The sequence below is a fragment of the Acipenser ruthenus genome, chromosome 33, assembly GCF_902713425.1.
Source record: "Acipenser ruthenus chromosome 33, fAciRut3.2 maternal haplotype, whole genome shotgun sequence".
NCBI lineage: Eukaryota > Metazoa > Chordata > Actinopteri > Acipenseriformes > Acipenseridae > Acipenser > Acipenser ruthenus.
The window spans coordinates 2,778,663-2,797,593 of NC_081221.1; the positions used below are offsets into that span (position 1 = coordinate 2,778,663).

At 38.9% G+C, this 18,931-nt stretch overlaps 1 protein-coding gene across 4 annotated transcripts in view; it reads right to left on the reverse strand.

Annotated features, from left to right (window-relative positions):
- Window positions 1-18,931, reverse strand: part of plekhh3 (pleckstrin homology, MyTH4 and FERM domain containing H3) — a 49,584-nt gene that overhangs the window by 21,629 nt on the left and 9,024 nt on the right. For all 4 annotated transcript variants that reach the window (XM_034055645.3, XM_059006552.1, XM_059006553.1 and 1 more), the window contains exon 3: window positions 6,000-6,088. In XM_034055645.3, the coding sequence (XP_033911536.3) occupies window positions 6,000-6,088 (89 nt within the window). The remainder of the gene's footprint in view (window positions 1-5,999; window positions 6,089-18,931) is intronic.

Below are 18,931 nucleotides of genomic sequence, written 5' to 3' on the forward strand. Positions count from 1 at the left end.
GCAGCAAATACTTTAGCAATATGCATAGCTGCAATGCTGGACACAAATCACTGCATTTAAAAAACACTTTCTCCACTAGCCATCCTATGATTGTTATCCCAGCAATCTGGAATGCCAACAATGTCCCCTGTTACGATATGCAGCTCTAGATGTGTGCACATTAAACATCATTTCCTTTGTGCACTTGTCTCGTCTGTTTTTCTTATCTGGTATTTATGGAAAGCTTGACTGCAGCAGAACGATTCCATTAAAAAAGTTTCATTCTTGATATTTCAGTTCTTATCTGGGTTCCAGATAAGGTGACAAAGCACAATTGCAATACCATTAGCTACGAAAACACAAAATATGGTTTGCTTTTTCAAATGCCACAAAAACATGGGTTTTAAAAAAGGTGTACTAGCATTTTAAAAAGCTAGTTTCTACTTGAAATTTCCCCGTCTTAAAACCTCAAGGCAGTTGCATGAGTGTGCAGCTCACAGTAGGCATTAGAGTCACGCTATACACCCTTGAAGGTGTTACTATTTACCTTTGATTTTAAAGCCATTGTTAACATTACTAAATATACAAATGTAACACTGCAGTGCAGTCTATTTTAATGGTTTTGACATACAAGCTTCCTGCTTGTCTCTTGACAAACCACCTGGCTCTTATACGTCAAGGCCTTGGGTAATGTGGACGCCTACAGAGGAAGGACTTTATTGAGATGAAAGATTGCCTTTACAAAAGCATCCCAGGGAAGCAAAGCGGGGGGGGGGGGGGGGGGGGGAGTAGAGCTGACCCATTTCATCATCCTCTATCTAAATCTGTCATGCAACACGAAAGCTCGTAATATAAATCAGATTTACTCAAAACAAGGACAAGCAGAGAGAGAAGATTAAACATTAAGCAGGGTTAGTCTGGCAAGTGGGGGGGTGGTGGGAGCAGAGGCCGCTGGGGAAAGAATTCGGTCTAGCCAACGACAAGAAAAGGAGGGTTATTTACCAGATGTTGATTTAAAACTTGAGGAACGCTGCAAGCTATCTCCAGATCTTAAAGTTATAAACAGGGAACAAGGGAATGAGCTTCTCACAAATATTGATGGACTGACTTCGAGTGTGCACAATAAAAAGGGGAGCGAAAGTCTCTTCTTGATTGCAAACTAAACAAAACCAAACCATGATGTGCTTAATCATCTTCAGAAAATAAGAATTAAAGAACATGCAAGTGCTGGATTTTTACATAGAGATAATGACTCTTAAAGGAGTGCTAACCAATAATGTAAAACCCATTCTCTTAGCTCTAGCAACATCATAACTGCCCCACCTTAAATTATGCTGAGAAGCTCACATGAAATGATTAAAGTACTAGGAAACAGAGCACCTAGTCATCTATAGGGTGGTCTGTATGCTGAATTGCAGTGTAATATACAAGCAAAGAACCAAAATATTTTCACAAGAACAGAAAGTGCTGATAAGAAGGTAAGGAAATGGATTTTAAATCCTTGGTTTGTACTCTGAACAGTATTGCAGTGCTGGTCTATTAGGGTTTATACCTAACTCAAACCAGGTCTTTAAACATGTGCAAGCCATACTGTTCCTCAGCAGTGCTTGCTAATTCTCCAGGGTAATACACTGGTATTATTATTATTATGGTAAATGTCAAACTTGTCAAAAGGGAACTTTACACTAGAGCAAAAGCTTGGTAAATCTACAATAGTGAACCGTACATTTATACAGAATGATGCCACACATTAAGCTACAGTCACTGTGTCTGCACTGGCCATGAAACCAGTTTGGCAAAATAACTGTTGGTCTCCTTGCCCTGCATGATTTCTGCTATATGCATTTGCCTGCTGGCTTTGGATTCAGAGAAGAAAGGTTTGAGCACTGCAAAAACTCAAATTCTGGTAAATGTATATAAAACAATGTATATACGTTTTTGGAAAATCCACATAAAACTCCACTATATACACTGTTCAAATAAATAAATAAATTAAAATAAAATAAAATAGTTTTGAATATTGAAAGGTAATCCAGTCCAGTGTTTCTCTAACCATTTTTTCTGGTGGCCTCAGAGTGCAAGTTTTTCCTATAGAAATACAAAAATACATTCTACAACAAAGACAGCGTTTCTCAACTCTGCACTAGATCTTAGTTCCCAGACCCTTTTAATAATAAACTAGAGACAAAAATCAGATGTTTTGCTACATTTATTACTGCTCTGACAACGGGTCAAACTGAATAGGTGAATCAATCATATAAATGATATTAATTAATACAATACCTAATTACAGTGTATATGGTATCCTTACCTTGTTATGACACTTGCAATCATTCTGAGTAGTTCTTTTTGCAGTTATTCTAATAATTTTTTTTTTTTTTTTTGGATAGGTCTGTGTTAAAGAGCTTTGATCAGTAGCTGTTCAAGCTGCCTGCCACAGACGCATACAATGTATGCCAACTCATGCCATGTGTGTTTATACAAGAAAGTAATTGCCAGTCCCATCTAGCACAAAGCAGTGTATTGCCAGCAGAAAAAAATGAAACCAGATGTCGTTGGCTTTTCTATAAAGACACTGATCTAGCCTATGTTACATCTATGCCAGGCAAAGAGACCTGAGGACCAGCTCCTGAAGTTGGATGAAAGCACCTTAAGACAGAATTTTGGAAAAATTAAAATCCAGCACTTGGTTACATTAAGAAGCAGACAGCGGGGTTAAGAAGACAGAGAGCGGAAGTTTGTACTGCGTCACAGGGCAGAGGAGGCCAAGGCCCCCAGTGCTGGCTGTTTCCACTGGATTTTACTGAATACAGAGTGTGATTAGCTCCCTGCCGTGTCACACAGGCCCCTTGCTGCTGTGTCTGGAACATTTCTCACTGCTCCTGAATGCTCCTCTGGGGGACCTGGCCTGCCATTAATTTGTTGCATTTGTGATCTTTAACCCCCATGAGGCTGGCTCCAGAATTATTGACATTTTAACTTCAAAAGGAGCCTTGCTCCCCCACTCCCCACTCCCCACTCCCCACTCCCCACTCCCCACTCCCCACTCCCCACTCCCCACTCCCCACTCCCCACTCCCCACTCCCTGTTTGGTATAGCTTTTCTTAGGCGTTTGATTTATCTTCATTTTTTGTTAATGATTTCCGTATGAAAATTGGAAGTTTAACTTTGAGGTGTAGTTTCTTACAGCAGTTTTAACTACAGAGGAACTCCATTAGATTAACACAGTCAACAAAAATGCTTCAGAACTGCTTGTTAGCGCTATAATCTACAGCCAATGTAATTATACTCAAATGCATTTTTACACAGAACTTTATTTTGTTGTTTTTACTTTTTTCAAGAGATACGCTGGATTTCAAAAATAAGACAAACATTCACGTGTTACATAATAAATAAATAAATAAATAAATAAATAAATAAATAAAGCAAGCCTATGAAAAAAGTGCAGTCTCTCAGTGAAATAAAAACTCTGCTTCCTGAATAAGAAAGCAAAAAGAGAAGCAATCTAAATAATTTCAACAATGCTGTGTTTCGTTTATGGGGTTGCAAAATGCTGACGAGAGGTGTGTATTGGGCCCATCTCTGACTACAATAAATTGTGGTTTGCGTGGTGAGCAGACCTGTCAAAGGCAGACAGCGGAGAGGGTGAAGTTGAATACATATTTAACAAACTGTCGCCTTGCGTCTGCCACTTAATTTGCAGTCTGACAGCTTTATTACCCAGTTTTCCTTTCCGTCAAACTTTTTTTTTTTTCTTCTTTTTTCTAACTTTTGTTAAAAATGAACACCCACCAACGTCTGTTGCGTCACCTAGCAACTCATTTTCTCACCTGTCTGGTTAAAAAAAACAGGTCTTGTCTATAAAATACCACCGCCCTCCCCCCTCACCACCTGTGCTTTAAATCAAGCTTATTATTGCACAGGAAGACACAGCCAAAACATTTGTGTGTACTACATTCCTTGTTGCTCTCTCAAGCGCTTTCCCAGTTTAAATCAATAAGCAATCCTTTGACATTTCTGGAAAGGTACTGCGTTGAAATCTTATAGACTGTTGGGGCACTCTTTTTTTCCCCAGATGAATGTTATCAATGAACAGGTGGTCGGTTATCTGACTATACAGCACAAATGTTAATCCTGGATACGTTTTACATGGTGTGGCAGGGAGAAAGCCCTTAACGTAAATATGTACATATATAGGGTTGGCAGGGAGAGGGTTAAAAATCCTCCCTGCCAGTATACATGTGAGAATGTGGCTGGAGCCTTAATTGAATCATTCGTGGTTAATTAGGCTCCAGGCACATGGTATAAAAGGAAGGAGAAATCCCTTTGTCTGGAGAGGGAGTTTTGGCGGGTGTAACCTGTGTGTTAAATCTGTGTTTCTATATTATTTATGCAAACACTGACTGCAGCTGAGGCTTATATTCGAAATGTTTTGCCCCATAGAGCTGAAAAAGACAGTGGGAAACAATGCTGGAAGACAGTAGGGGTGTGAGGAAATTTTAAATACTACCTTTAAGTAGTATTTAAAAAAAAAAAAAACGGCAGGTATTCAATAAATCCATTCATTAATGTATAAAATTTCAAAACAAAGAAAGTCGTCCTTCCCTCATGTTTACAATCTAGTACCAGGCAGTGGCATTTAATTTGTGCACTGTATGTTTAAAAGCCGACTGGCTTTATTTTCCGTGGCTGAAAGCTTTATTGTCCTGCATTTGCAGGTTCGGAACTCCGCACTAGCCAATTTGGGTGTGAGTTTCAAATTAAGGCATTAATAATTGCAACTTAATAATCATATCAAATTACCTAGTAGTTACTTCACTGTGGTAAGCTAAAGAGTTAGTAGGATATAATGTATTGCCGGTAAAAAAAAAAAAAAAAAGGACCTTGCTTGGACACATCTTCAGGGATTGAAATAAGACTCCTGTTGCATAGCAGTTTCACCCATTCCAGGTTTTAATATGTGTTTGATTGGCCACAGTGTATAGGTAACAAGCTCAATTGGTGTCTTATTAAACTCACAGTAAAACCAGGAATGGATCAAACTGCTATGCAACAGGAGTCTTATTTCCATCCCTGATTTTGATTCAGTATTACACCAGGCAATGCAGACACCCAGCAGGCTGAGTATCACAGCAGCCAACGTTGCATAAATATTTCAAAACATTTAATGCATCCTGCAGAAAAGCCTTCAATCTTAGCAACATACCCAACGCCTTTCAATTCAGAAAGCCAACAACTTCTTATTACAAAAAAAGGGTCTAGCCATTTCAATAGCACGGATAATGTCTAGACTTGGTTGGATAAGGAATGAACACAGCACAGACTCCTAATCAGACTGAGGGTCCGTGGTTGAACAATGAGAAACAGAGATGAGGAATCTCCCTAACCAGGGCCTTTCAGAACACACTAATCATGTCAGTCTTCACTTGTCCTGCAAGAGACAGTGCCAGGGTGTATTTTTTTTTTTTGGAGAAAAGGTTCCTTTTTGTAAATTTGCATTTTGATATATCTGGATTCTAAGCTCTCTCATGGGGAAACATCTTATCTGATTCAGCAAAAGCAGAAGTATGTTAAATATTCAGACTGGAGTTTGAATATACAGTAATAGGGCAATTACAATAGTCAGCCACTCGAACCATAGTCACCAATATCTTAAAAAGGTTACATTTTTACTCACAGAAGTTGAACTCAAACCTTCTCCAATTCACATATCCAGTATAAGGTGTAGTAAACATATCTAATGTATTCTCATTGTCGTTTAGATTCACTTTGTCTCATTTGCCGTCTTGGTCATCACATTCTGGCGATTTTAATAAAGCGGTCATCAGGGACACCAGAGTGTAACTATAAAACCTGTCCCCCCTGCAACACATTTGCTGCATGTTGTATTTTTTACATCCACTAGGGGCAGAGAGTTGCAGGGTTGGGGGCTGGTTAATTTTTCTGATCTAGATGCCTTCTTTGCCAGGTCCTTTCACATTGGGAACCAATAACCTAGGGGTGCTGCCCTAGCGCTGTACCTTTGACAACAGTCTCTGCGTCCTCCTCGATCGCTCCCTTGCTCTTCTCAATAATCAGGCTCCTCATTTCTTCTGGAATCTCCGAGCGGCTGTAAGACACAGTGGATTGGATTAATCATTAAAAAAAATAAATAAATAAGAATAATAACAAAACGACGTGTAAAGCTGTTAATTGATTTTGAAATTAGACCAGTCTGAGCTTAATTAGACCAGCTATTACAGCTTGGCTAATTAGTGGTGTCACAGGACGATTGGGCTCGAAAAGATAAACAAAAACCAAAACGGGACTTTTTATCAAGGTAAGAAAAGGTTTCTAAAGTCGAATACACTTTAAAAATCCAAACAGCTATTTTTTTAAAATTTTTTTTTTTTTTTTAACAGTCAAAATACAGCAAAGCCCAAGGCAGGCGAGCAGCAATTGCAGTGGTAATGGTGATTACAGTGCTCAGTGACAGGGAGTAAACACTGAGGGATGCAGTTTCAGCTAGGCCCAGGAGTCAGAGACAAACAAGAGGTGCTTTGTGGTCAACTGAAGGTCGTGTAGCCACTAATCAAAACGGCTGAGGAAAGAATCCCAATTTTGCAACGGCTATAAAAAAAAACCGGATATTAAGATTTAAACCTTATCTGTAGCATGTAATTATGACAAAACTGTTCAGGATGCCAAACCAAAAGGGCATTACTTAAACACACGGACATTCGCTCATCTGGTCAGTTCCTGTTTGCAGCCCATTAAGGACATAGTTTATGTCCCTTTTTTTCCCCCAGTCTCTCAACTGAATGGTGCTTCGGGAAGGAATTGAGTGCAGTGCATGGCTGCTTCCTTTGGAAGGAATCCAGCAGGAGGCCGATTTCCTTGATTTCTCCAGCAAACAATTCATTAAACTTTATCTTGTTGAGTCAGTGCCAGTCAGGCACTGCAGCACTTGATAGCTCCTGCACCCGGCGATGGTTCAGAAACACTCTAGAGTTGGGTATGAATGCAAAGGACTCCTATTTCATAGCAGTTTGATCCATTCCTGGTTTTACTACAAGTTTAATAAGACACACCTGAGCTTGTTACCTGTACTTATCTGTGCTTATAAGTGGCACCTATTGTACATTGTTACCAACAGTTAAGGTATGTATAGAGATTAAGAGATTAATGCTCACGGTTGTAGTATGTTTATATAACAAGCACAATGTAGGGAAAGCATGTTTAAAGTTAAGCAGCTAAATTCAGATAATTGCTGATCTTAGATTGAGCTCTGCACGTGCTCAGCAATGTGGTGCAATTTTGAAGCAGTGCAATTCGTCCAGTCACTCTGTCGTTAGATTTGTAACACAGAAACAAAACCAGAAAAAATAAATCGCTCAGCAGCGTTGAATACGAAAAAGTAATTCAATGTTAGGTCTCTCAATACTTGCTGTATAATTATGCTGACAGCGTCTGTATACATGCACAGTACCAGTCTGATTTGGCAGTTTCTCTTTTGTATTTTATATGAAAAAGTGACAAATACATATTCCCGCAGTGGTAACCTGCCACAGATCTGTATGCGGGACACTCAAAGTTTAACAAGATGAATGTTTCTTAATACGATATGATAATGCACCTTCTTGAATAATTGATTGTGCTCCACAGCCAGTCAGTAAGGCATGTATCCATCAGTCTAGATTTTCTATTGATTTACTTATCTAATCCTAGCTAAGCACAAAGATTAATAGAAATGTACTAGTCTGCCTGTCAGTCTGTAGATAAGTGGTAACCTTGCCTTTGTGTGTGTGCATGTCCGTGTGGATGCATATCTATGTAAATGTTATCCAAGTTTAGAACATAGAACATAGAATACTGTAGGTATATGTGGGAGATAACAATCCAGGGACCCATATATTGTCCAATTCCTTGTACTGTATCTCGCTTAGTTTCATCATTATCATTATAAATACCACATCAGGAAGATGGTAGGCTGGGATTGTAGCACACAGACACAAACAAGCAGACAGGCAGCACAATTTGAGACTAATTCTAAGAAGTGAGACGGGTGGCGCTCGAGTTTCTGAATAATTCTGCAGTCATGCAGCTCAGCAGCGTTCTGTAATTATTTATATATATATATATATACATATATACACACACACAAGTAGCTTTCGAGTTAAGGTGGGAGAAAGCAGTAATTATAAAATTATGGGTCATCGGGATATGCAAATTTCAGCATACAAGAGACAATTAAATTGTGAGAAAGTCGCCTAAAGGCTTCTATATTCACAGCGTTTTTCTCAAAATCTGACTTTACCTGGCTTTGCACTTGTCTGGAGAATCCTAAATGCCTGGACTGCACACCCCTCCTTATTCCATTCAAAGCATGTGGCAATGTGACCTTTCAACTCCTCCATACAGATCTGACAGAGTAGTTTGGGTAGGTACAGCATCTCCAGACAAGCGCAAAGCATGTTAAAATCCAATTAAAAGCAGATTTAAAAGAAAAACCACAAATAACTCAATGTGAGAGCAGATGGTTATATGGATAAGAAACTTAAACTTAAAAACGACAAACATTTCAACTTTGAGTCTTTGTCAAGGTCTTCAAACATTTGTCATTGAATTTAGGAACTTTTATTTTGTATTTCTAAACTCAGCACTAAATTCCAGTTTGTCTCAATATTCAGTCAGCCTGTGATTTTTCCACTCTTTCTGCCCAGGAAGGGTCACGGTGATTCAGGCAGGAAGCAGCACCAGATGTTACAATGCCAAACTCGTTTAATCTGGCTGAGAGAGGGAGGAAGAGAGTGGGATTTAGCGGCACACAACTAAACTTTCCACAAGCTCCGATAGCCAAGCCTTCAGGAATTACAGGGAACAGAGGATGCCAAGAAGGCCTTAATCCAACTGCAACGTTAGAACCGACAGCACAGGTGCACCAAATTGGACCTTTTTACCCTTGGCATCAGAACGAAACTCACATCCCTTTACAATATGAAAAAGAACGACAGTCTGCAAGGCACTCTAAAGGCATGGAGAGGGGACATTCTGGTCCTGGTAGGTCATTCAAATTTAGGTTTAAAAAAGGGTTATTATTAAATGCATAATGAAATATCAAGCCAGTATAACCAACTAAGATGAACGTCAAGGCAAGTCTACTCCGAATGAATGTCGAAGGGGAAACATTGGCTCTCCCAATACATTCTCTTGAAAGATTATGGAAGTTGACATAATCGCTCAAACATATCCAACAAAATTAAATGAAAATCTACAAGCGTATTGGATGAGCTTCAATTTAAACCAGATGCAGAGATACAGTGTTTTGTGTAGTCTGGGTATTGACTCACTCAGGCTAATAAAACCAGACAGTTTTGCATTGTCTTTTAGTAAAAGTGATGTGCTAAACAGATCCAAAGGCCTTATCTTCCTTCACTGAAATGGCATGGGGGGGGGGGGGGGGAGTTGACATTTAGTTTCCACTTTGCAGCATCCTACATGTACCAGATGATCAATTGACCTATACTGTATAAGGAGTCTGTAGGTGCTTGAAATGGCACTTCACTGGTTGACTATATGAATCTAATGCCATGCCAAACACCTCTTCCCTCAAGATAAACGTCCTCATATTTGAAATCTTCTCTTGTGCCAATTTGTACCACTGGGCTACATGAAAACAATGGGAGCCATATGTTTTACAATGGTGGCACATGTTAAATCTCCAAGTAAGATCAGTACTTCAGAAGGTTGAAGGGGTTATAGACCTAGCAAATGCGGCTAGGAACAGGCCTAGAGCTGCATTACAAATGTCAGAGGAACTGTAAAGCATAAGGAAGGCCTTTATGAAAAAAACTGCACCCACCCCCCCCCCCACCCCCCCATTTTTCTTTGCTGTTCACTTCCAAAATTCTTTGGCAGCGTATTTAAGTAAACAGATTATTTTTAGACAAGAGGTCATACACTCTTAAATCGCTGAATTCCCATTTTCCCACCAACTGAAGGGAAGTTAAATCTCCATAAAAAGCTCTAGGAATAAACAATCTGTTCTGAGCACTGCAGCTGGTTTTCTTTGGCTGTTGTACGGCTCTGGTACCAGTCAAAAGTTTCATGTTAAAGAAGAAGCTTCACTGGGGCTTTGCAAGATCAATTAGAAATGTACAACATGTGTGTTAGCAATCGCAAAAACTATATATTATATAATCTGAAAAGCATGCTTGCCTTTACTTATTCTAGCTATCTGCATGTTCTGACTGCTGTTCAGACCAACTTGTTTCATCCCATTAGTTCCCTCGTGTATTTTGCAGTATCAAACCACCGAATCTGATTTTTTTAATTATTTCTCATGGCGATCCAATGATGCAAGACGTGATTTTCACATCAACTGCAGGACCTCTGAAGTCTAACAGACATCTATTTGAATTTCTTTCTACGGTCCAAGCTTGCGCTACCATGTCATTTTCCAGTAGGATTCTTGGAAAGATGCAAGTGGCTGATACTAATAGCAGCAAGCAAGGATTCGTATGGGGCTGCACATGTGTACATCTCTGGCAACAAAGATAGCATACTATCGTCTAGCTTGTTATTACTAGGAAATTGACTTTTTTAAATTTAGAATGCCCCATTGTTTTACCCCAGCTTTTCTCCCCAATTTAGAATGTCCAACTATTTCTCATCACCACAGCAATTCACCACACAGCTCAGGAGAACTGAAGGTTCAATGGGTGTCCTCCGATTCCACAACCAAGCCAGCTTCCTCTTTTACACCCTGGAACTCGTCAGCGAGCTACCGGCCGCTGGAGCTCACTAGGTGCCTGGTTGACAGGGTCTGGTGTGGCGCAATGAGGAGAAACAGACCTTTGCGGTTTTGCCTCCCAAACCTGCAGAAACACCACAGCCAATGCAACACTCCCTGTGGAATCCCCTATGGACTTAACACAATGCACTTCAGTTAACCCTTTATCAAATTTTATGATGTTAGTTATTTAATGGGCTTAGTCCATTTGTATTGTCAAGGGTTAAATGAAACATATATTAGTATAGTGGTTTGTATTACAGACTTTTCCTTGTTATTACTCATACATCACTCCACAGAAGGATTATAAAACCTACAGTAGTCACAATATTAAGAATGGAAACAGGCTGCTGATTCTAATCTTGCCAAGGCTTTGATCTCAACGGGAAAATAACTGTTGACATTCAACAGAGATACTGTTTGATAAACAGTTGTCAAAAACATAGCCACATACCTTCGAGAAATACAAAATACAAAAGCGTGATGGGCCAACTGTGCGTGTGTGTGTGTGTGTATACAGTGGTTTGCAGAAGTATTCACTCCCTACCAATAACGTCACATTTTGTTGAATTACAAATACAGTATGTATTTGCTTACGATTGTAAGTCGTCCTGGATAAGGGCGTCTGCTAAGAAATAAATAATAATAATAATAATAATAATAATAATAATAATAATAATAATAAATGTATGCACAGTTTTTCAAACAAACTTTTTTTATTCAAAGCTGTAGTGGTTAAACTGAACACTTATATGAGGAGGAGGTTAAAATGTCAGCAAATTTGCAAAGAAAATGTACAAAATGAAATTTACTGGTTGCATAAGTATTCAGGCCCTTAAGTCAGTACTTTGTAGAAGCACCTTTTGTAGCAATTACTGCTATGAGTCTTTTTGGATCAGTCTCTACTAGATTTGCACAGTAGGATGGTGATTTTTGCCCATTCTTCACGGGAAAATTGCTCCAGTTCTGATAAGTTTGTTGGGGATCGTCGATGGACTGCAATCTTCAAGTCTCGCCATACATTTTCAATTGGATTCAAGTCAGGACTTTGACTGGGCCACTCAAAAACATTAACTCTCTTCTTGTTCAACCACTCCAGTGTGGCTTTGGCTTTGTGCTTCGGGTCATTGTCCTGCTGAAATGTGAATTTCCTCCCCAGTTTCAGAGTCTTTGCTGTCTCCATCAGGTTTTCCTCAAGGATTCGCCTGTACTTTGCACCATCCATTCTCCCCTCTATCCTGACAAGCTTCCCAGTCCCTGCTGATGAGAAGCATCCCCATAACATGATGCTGCCACCACCATGCTTGACAGTTGGGATGGTGTTGACTGGGTGATGTGCAGTGTTGGGCTTGCGCCAAACATAACGCTTGGAATTTAGACTGAAAAGTTCAATTTTTGTCTCATCTGACCACAAAACCTTATTCCACATGTCTGCAGTATCATCTACATGCTTTTTTGCAAGCTCCATATGTGCTTTAAGATGAGGCTTTTTGAGTAATGGCTTCTTTCTTGCCACCCATCCATACAGACCAGCTTTGTGTAGGGACTGGCTTATTGTTGATGTGTGAACGCTGACCCATCTCAGACACAGAACTTTGCAGATCTCTTAAGGTCATTGTTGACTTCAGAGTGACATCCCGAACCAGTTTCCTGCTTGCCCAGCTGCTCAGTTTGGGAGGGTGACCTGATCTGGGTAGTGTTTGGGTGGTATGATGCATCTTCCACTTCTTAATGATAGACTTCACTGTGCTGAGAGGGATAATCAGTGCCTTTGAAATGTTCTTGTACCCTTCTCCTGCTCTGTGCCTCTCTACCACTTTATCCCTGACTTGTTTCAAGGTGAGTTGCACCTTGAAAGTCTTTATATATCTGAGGGAAATTATCTACAAGTTAAACCACTTTGAGTACACACAGGCTGAAACCATTTCATTAATTTTGTGACCTTTCAAACAAATAATTTGCACCGGAGCTGATTTAGGGCTGCAGTAGCAAAGGGGTTGAATACTTATGCAACTAATTTGTTTTTCTCTGTAAATCTTACTTATTTATATTCTATATGCATTTTTTAACTTTATCAATGTGGAGTAGTTTGTGTAGATTCTACATGTAAAGTCTAATTTGAAAGCGTCGTGGAGCACGGTCAGGTGCCAACAAAATGTGAAAACTTTGCAGGGGGGTGAATATTTCTGCAAACCACTGTACATCACCTGAACAGAGGACAGGCAACAAGAAGATTCTGGGTTGAAATCCAAGCTCCAGCCCAGAGTGTCGTTATCAGTCATGGCAGTGTCAGTTTCACATCAACTTAGACAAACAGTTAACTTTTACTTGGCTTGGGATTTGTAGTCACACATGCAGTCTAGGGGGCAGGTTGGGATTTGTAGTCACCCATGCAGTCTAAGGGGCAGGTTGGGATTTGTAGTCACAAACGCCAAGTGTTATTTATACATGAACTTATATTAAGTTGCCCGAACTGCACGAGATGACAACTCTTATAAAATAAGAGACACCCTACATATGACGTATTAACTTACAGTACAAGTAGTTCAAGTTACTTTAAATCAGGGTTAAAAACTCCAATCATACACCCAGTCCTGGGCTGCAAACTACCCTCAATTAAGTGTATTACTGAAATCATCAGGAGTTTTAAGCAATCAGATCGTTAAATAAACCCTTCTTCCCCTAAAACTCAGTGAACAACTCCTACGTAGTAGAAACTACAGATTTGGGTGAGACTTTGCTGGGGTAAGTATGATCGGTTCAGAGCAGATTAATGCCCTATTCATGCTACCTAAAAATGCGCAAGCATTGCGTTTTGAAAACTTAATTGTGATCGATGCGAATGGCAATGTCGTGGTTTCAACACGTTTTGATCGTGCATTATTTAGGTAGTGTGCATGAGGCCTAAATTCCTGAACACTAGCATTTGGTACAGGGCTAGTGTGCGTTTCTAACCCTTCTTTAAATAGCTACTGAGTCACTTTATGACTTCTCAGTCTCTCCTGTCTCAGTGCAGAAATGTCGTTTGCCTGAAGGCCGATGTAACACCCACTTTCTCTTTGCAAGACTCGCACACGTATCTTGACATTTCCCCAGTTTAATGACCTCAGGATCCGTGCTAGAGTTTACACTGACATTTATCAGCTATGATTAAAACCCATAAAGATTTGCTTGTCACTGGAGTGCCCTAGCCCCAGCCTAACCTAATTTCGAGGTGTAGCGACGCGGTACAATAAGTTGACCTAACCCGACTCATCTTTATATACTACAGTATGCTGCAGTACCTGAATCCCTTCTACTATATCTGTAGTTCGTAACAGAGTTTATATAGCCATATTATATTGTGAAGTCCAGAAACCAATCTGTACTGGAAGACACCAATTTGTAATAATGCTTTAGTTTCAATAAAGTCCCAAAATCTATTCACAAACTTTTAACAAAATTGGTATTTCTCTGTTCACACATGGTTAATAAACTAAACAAAGGCAGCATTAAAATAAGACGTGACCTAATTTGTAATCAGAGTTTAAAACACCATTTAAAAGAAATAACTCTTCTACATTACAACGCATTCTAATATTTTAGTATTACTGAAAGTTAATTACAGTAGCCCTTTTGTGAACGTCGTGCTGGTTTTAAGTAATGACCTATTACTTGAACAAAGAGCACAGATGCAGAATCTCCAAAAATAGAATTCCAAACTCGAGGCATCCATGAAGTGTTGGCAATTATCTTTAAAAATCATGTCAAGAAAGGAATGAATTATAAAATACGCCATGCATGAATGAATAGATTGTACAGTTCTTTATCTTTGCATGGAATATGCGCATAGCATGTAGAACAAAGAAAAAAGTACAGAAGGGGTATTGAGAAGACAATGAGGGAATACAAAGTACAGTCTAAAATTAAAGGCAACATTCTGCTCTCAACTAAAATAGAACGATTGGGTAGTGCTGTGTAGTTATGCACGGATTCGGGCAATAATACAGGAGATAGATGAGACAATGTTTTCAAAAAGGCCTTTTAAAAGTAAAAATCCTTCTTTTTAGCTTTCTGTGTGGAAAAGCAACATACAAAACTCAGGGATAGAAATAGGCCTTCCACTGCATAGCAGTTTGATCCACTCCTGGTTTTACTGTGAGTTTAAGACATACCTGAGCTGAAACTGCTATGAAATGGTAATTACTGGCAGTTTAAATAGTGAGCCTATTTAATTATCAAAGACAACTCGTTTCCAATGACCACTTTTGAGACTCTCTTCAGCTGAGGTTATGAAGTACTGTTTCATAAGGTATTTCTGAAATCGAATGAGCAACTTTGAGAAGAAATGAAGTACTCATGTGAACACAAATCAACTCTGCGTGCCTTCCAGAAGCAGGAGAAAAAGAGTTTGAAAACTCCCCTTTAATCATACAGTACAGCTAGGCACACTGCACAATGAGTCAGCCACAAATCTTCTTTGAAACGCTTGTCGTGAAAAACCATCTTCGTTTGGCTTTTGTGCCCTAATACAAAAAAAAAAAGAAAAAAAGGAAATGAAAGCTGAACAAAACACATTGTATTTAGAAGTTTCAGATCTGAGTACTATTTTTTTGTACCAAAATGAATTGTATTACTGGTAGCAATAACGGATTTGTTGGTGGATTGGAAATTTTGGTTTGTTTAATTTATTTATCATATACACTTTCCTCATTTGTAATTTCTAATAACCTACTAAGTGTGTGCTGTATGATGCTCTGCTTTCTGTAGGGAGGGAAGCATATCCGTGTCGCACAGGCTCCAATGCGTTTAAGTGTGATGTCACATCCGCGGCGATTGTTGCTAGGTGGTTCCAAACAAACAGATGAGTCTGTAGTAAAAGTAATCAGTGTGTTTTGTATAGTAAGTGGTCGTAATTTTAATATAAATCAAATTGCAGCTAGTAAACAGCATGGTGTTCTGTGTCAGACTGCAACCATCATTCAGAAAGAGAAAACCGAAAAATATAGTCCAAACACCCTTGTCATCTGTCAGCCATAACTATAAAAATTAACAATTCAAGGATGGAAATAAGATGCCCATTTCATAGCAATTTGAGCCATTCCAGATTTTATGGTGACCTTAATCATTCAGACACAATTAAACTTGTTACTAATTAATGTATCTAATTAACTTCAAAAATAAACTGTGGAATGTGAACTTGTATGCAATGGATGACTTATTTAGATTCCTTTATCCATAACAGCGCTTTGCATTCAGCAGTGTACAATTTAAATGGTTCTATCTGACAATAATGTAACATGTAAGATAATTCCTTGTTGTGTGAGAGGAGGCTGTGTGGTCTAGTGGTTAAAGAAAAGGGCTTGTAACCAGAAGGTCCCCAGTTCAAATCCCACCTCAGCCACTGACTCATTGTGTGACCCTGAGCAAGTCACTTAACCTCCTTGTGCTCCGTCTTTCAGGTGAGATGTAATTGTAAGTGACTATGCAGCTGATGCATAGTTCACACACCCTAGTCTCTGTAAGTTGCCTTGGATAAAGGCGTCTGCTAAATAAACTAATAATAATAAATTTGTGTTCTTCCATATATATATATTTTTTTTTTCTGTGTACTTCATCAAAAAGCAGTCCAGTTTGTTTGCATTCACCAAAAAGGTAGTTTCAACTGTAGGGACACAGATTACATAAAGAGCAGACACTTTCTATTAAGATGTACTGTATAGTAAGTGTTAAACATTTGTTAAATGAATACTATTGCTTAAATTACTGGGAGGCAGCATTTCAATACAATTTTAAAATCTGCTTTGCAATAACAAGAACATCAATTTAACAAAGGGTTTTCCGGTCAAAACACGTTAATATTACTTTCACTCAGGGGCAACTAAAATACCTGTCCTAACCCAGTTTCCAGGACTATTCTCAACATGATCTTAAAATGGTAACCACTTTATGGGGCACTACACATTTTATATCAAACGATAAAGTCTGAGAGTCAGTTTAACCTTCATACTGGCATTAGCTTTGGCTTTCTAGACACCAAGTGTACCATCATAAAAATTCCCTGATTTGAGAGTTCTCCCTTTTTAATTTGTTTTTCTTCTCCTTTCAAAAAAAATAAAAAATTAAGCGCCAAAAACACTGAGAGCGCCATGTTGTTTGGAACCAGATAGCAACCATCGCTAAGGAAGTGAGTGTCAATGACAAAAGCACTAAAGAACCGTATAAGCATGAGTGCACGGCGCAGCGCTAATTTCCTTCCCCAGGAGCAGCTTTCTCTTTTCAGGAGCAATTTCCCCCATGTGAATATATTGTTGTCCTATGGCCTGATGCTTGTGTCACAGTGCCACTCCTTATCAATTATCACCTGAGTCATATTGCTTCAAGGATTCTCGCTTGTCAACATGGTTTCAATTGTCATCCGACTTCACCAGCCCTATCGTTACCCCACCCTTAGCTCCTTGTCATCTTCTATAAATCATGCCCATCCCTTTGTGTCTGCTTTGAAATGACAGGCAATTAATACTTGGGATCCATCGCCCCAAGACAACTAGAGGGTCCGCTACTCAACACCTCAATTAGTGGGATGACGTGCAAGTCTATTTTTTTTTTTTTTTTTTTTTTTTTATTGCACAGTTATCACGGATTGACGTATTATTTACTCAAAAGTAAATACAACAAGGGTTTGCCTTCTGGATATACTACAGTGCCTGTTGCACTGCATTTAGGAACCTGGCAGCCGGTTTAGTTTGCTTCTGGTAAATTACTGAACACACCGTGTACAGCTGCACGATTTCTTTAAATCGTCTTCAACGAAAAAAGACACCAGCTGTGTTAAAGATCTGAATTATTTCTGCTAAAGATCGCTCTGTCCAGTACAAGGGGACATTTCACATGTCTGTTGTTATTTTTACATTTATTTATGTTTTTATTTTGTTTGATAATTCACCGATGGTGAAAAAACTGAATGTCTTTAAAAATGTCGACATAAAAAAATGAAATATTCTACAATTTAGCATTTACTGTTTTTTCAGGTAAACATTTAAATATTTAGGAACATTTATTGTATAATAAAGCAGAAAGAAATAGCGTTGTCACATTAAAAAATGGATCCTTTTCTCTAGTTAATAAATATGTTTAAACCAGTATTAAAACTTGCTGTTCCAAAATGTATTTTTTCTTCAAGCCAGTGTGTGCTCCCTAGGAGAAGCTGCATAGATAAAAACAAGATCTAACACAGGGGGCTGATTCAATCCCCCAAAAAATATAGCACCTGTGCTACTGCCCTGTGTGCTATAGAGACATTCGAACAAACCTTCTACAGGAACATTATAGCTGTGTTTTAGATTACAGAATGTTAAGAACATGGCACAGTTTCAATGTGTTTGGGTGACATGGTAGTTTGACTGAATAATGCTTCAAAACTAAAAAATAACAGGGGTAATATATGCTTCATCCAGACACTACAGCTATGGCTGCAGATAAACAGTTAACCCTTCTGTACTGCATTTTGTTTGGGGTTTCAGTGAATAAGCAGCAGCATCACTCTCCACCTTATTCAGCCAGGGGCTGTTCTGCTGGGCCAAGTCATCATGGTGAGCCCCACCCTTTTTTGTTATCTAAACAACTTTTGACGACTAATCCTGTGGTTGTAAAACAAGGATTCATTGCATTTACCCTATACATTATCTCATCACGCAACTTTATCTGAAAAATGTTTTATGGTCTTCGAAAATCCGATCTTTGGTAATATCGTACTGAAGGAAACCAATATCCTTATGAAACAGCGCTCGAACCAGCAACCACGCATTTCTCAAGCAAGCACACAGAACAAAAAGCAACAGTAACTGCGTGCATAATTGTACCTCGTTAATTATCCTGTCTGTGTATCTTTTTTATAATGCTGATACAGCAGTGTGCAGATGTATCAGAACACCTCAAGATTAGTCATTTATAGCCTTTATATACCAACCTGCATGAAAACCTCAGGGTGTGAGAATTTCAATTATCAGTCAGTTATCAGTGATATAGAAACAATGGGCACTCATGTGTGGAAATGTTAGATCACGCTGTGCTTTACCTTTAGCATTTTAAAACAACTTTTAAAAAGTCTCCTGCATTTTACCATGTGTGGCTCTGTGTTCCTTTTCTCTTACCATTTTAAATGAATTGCACGTGTGGCCAATTAAAAGTCATCCATTAAAT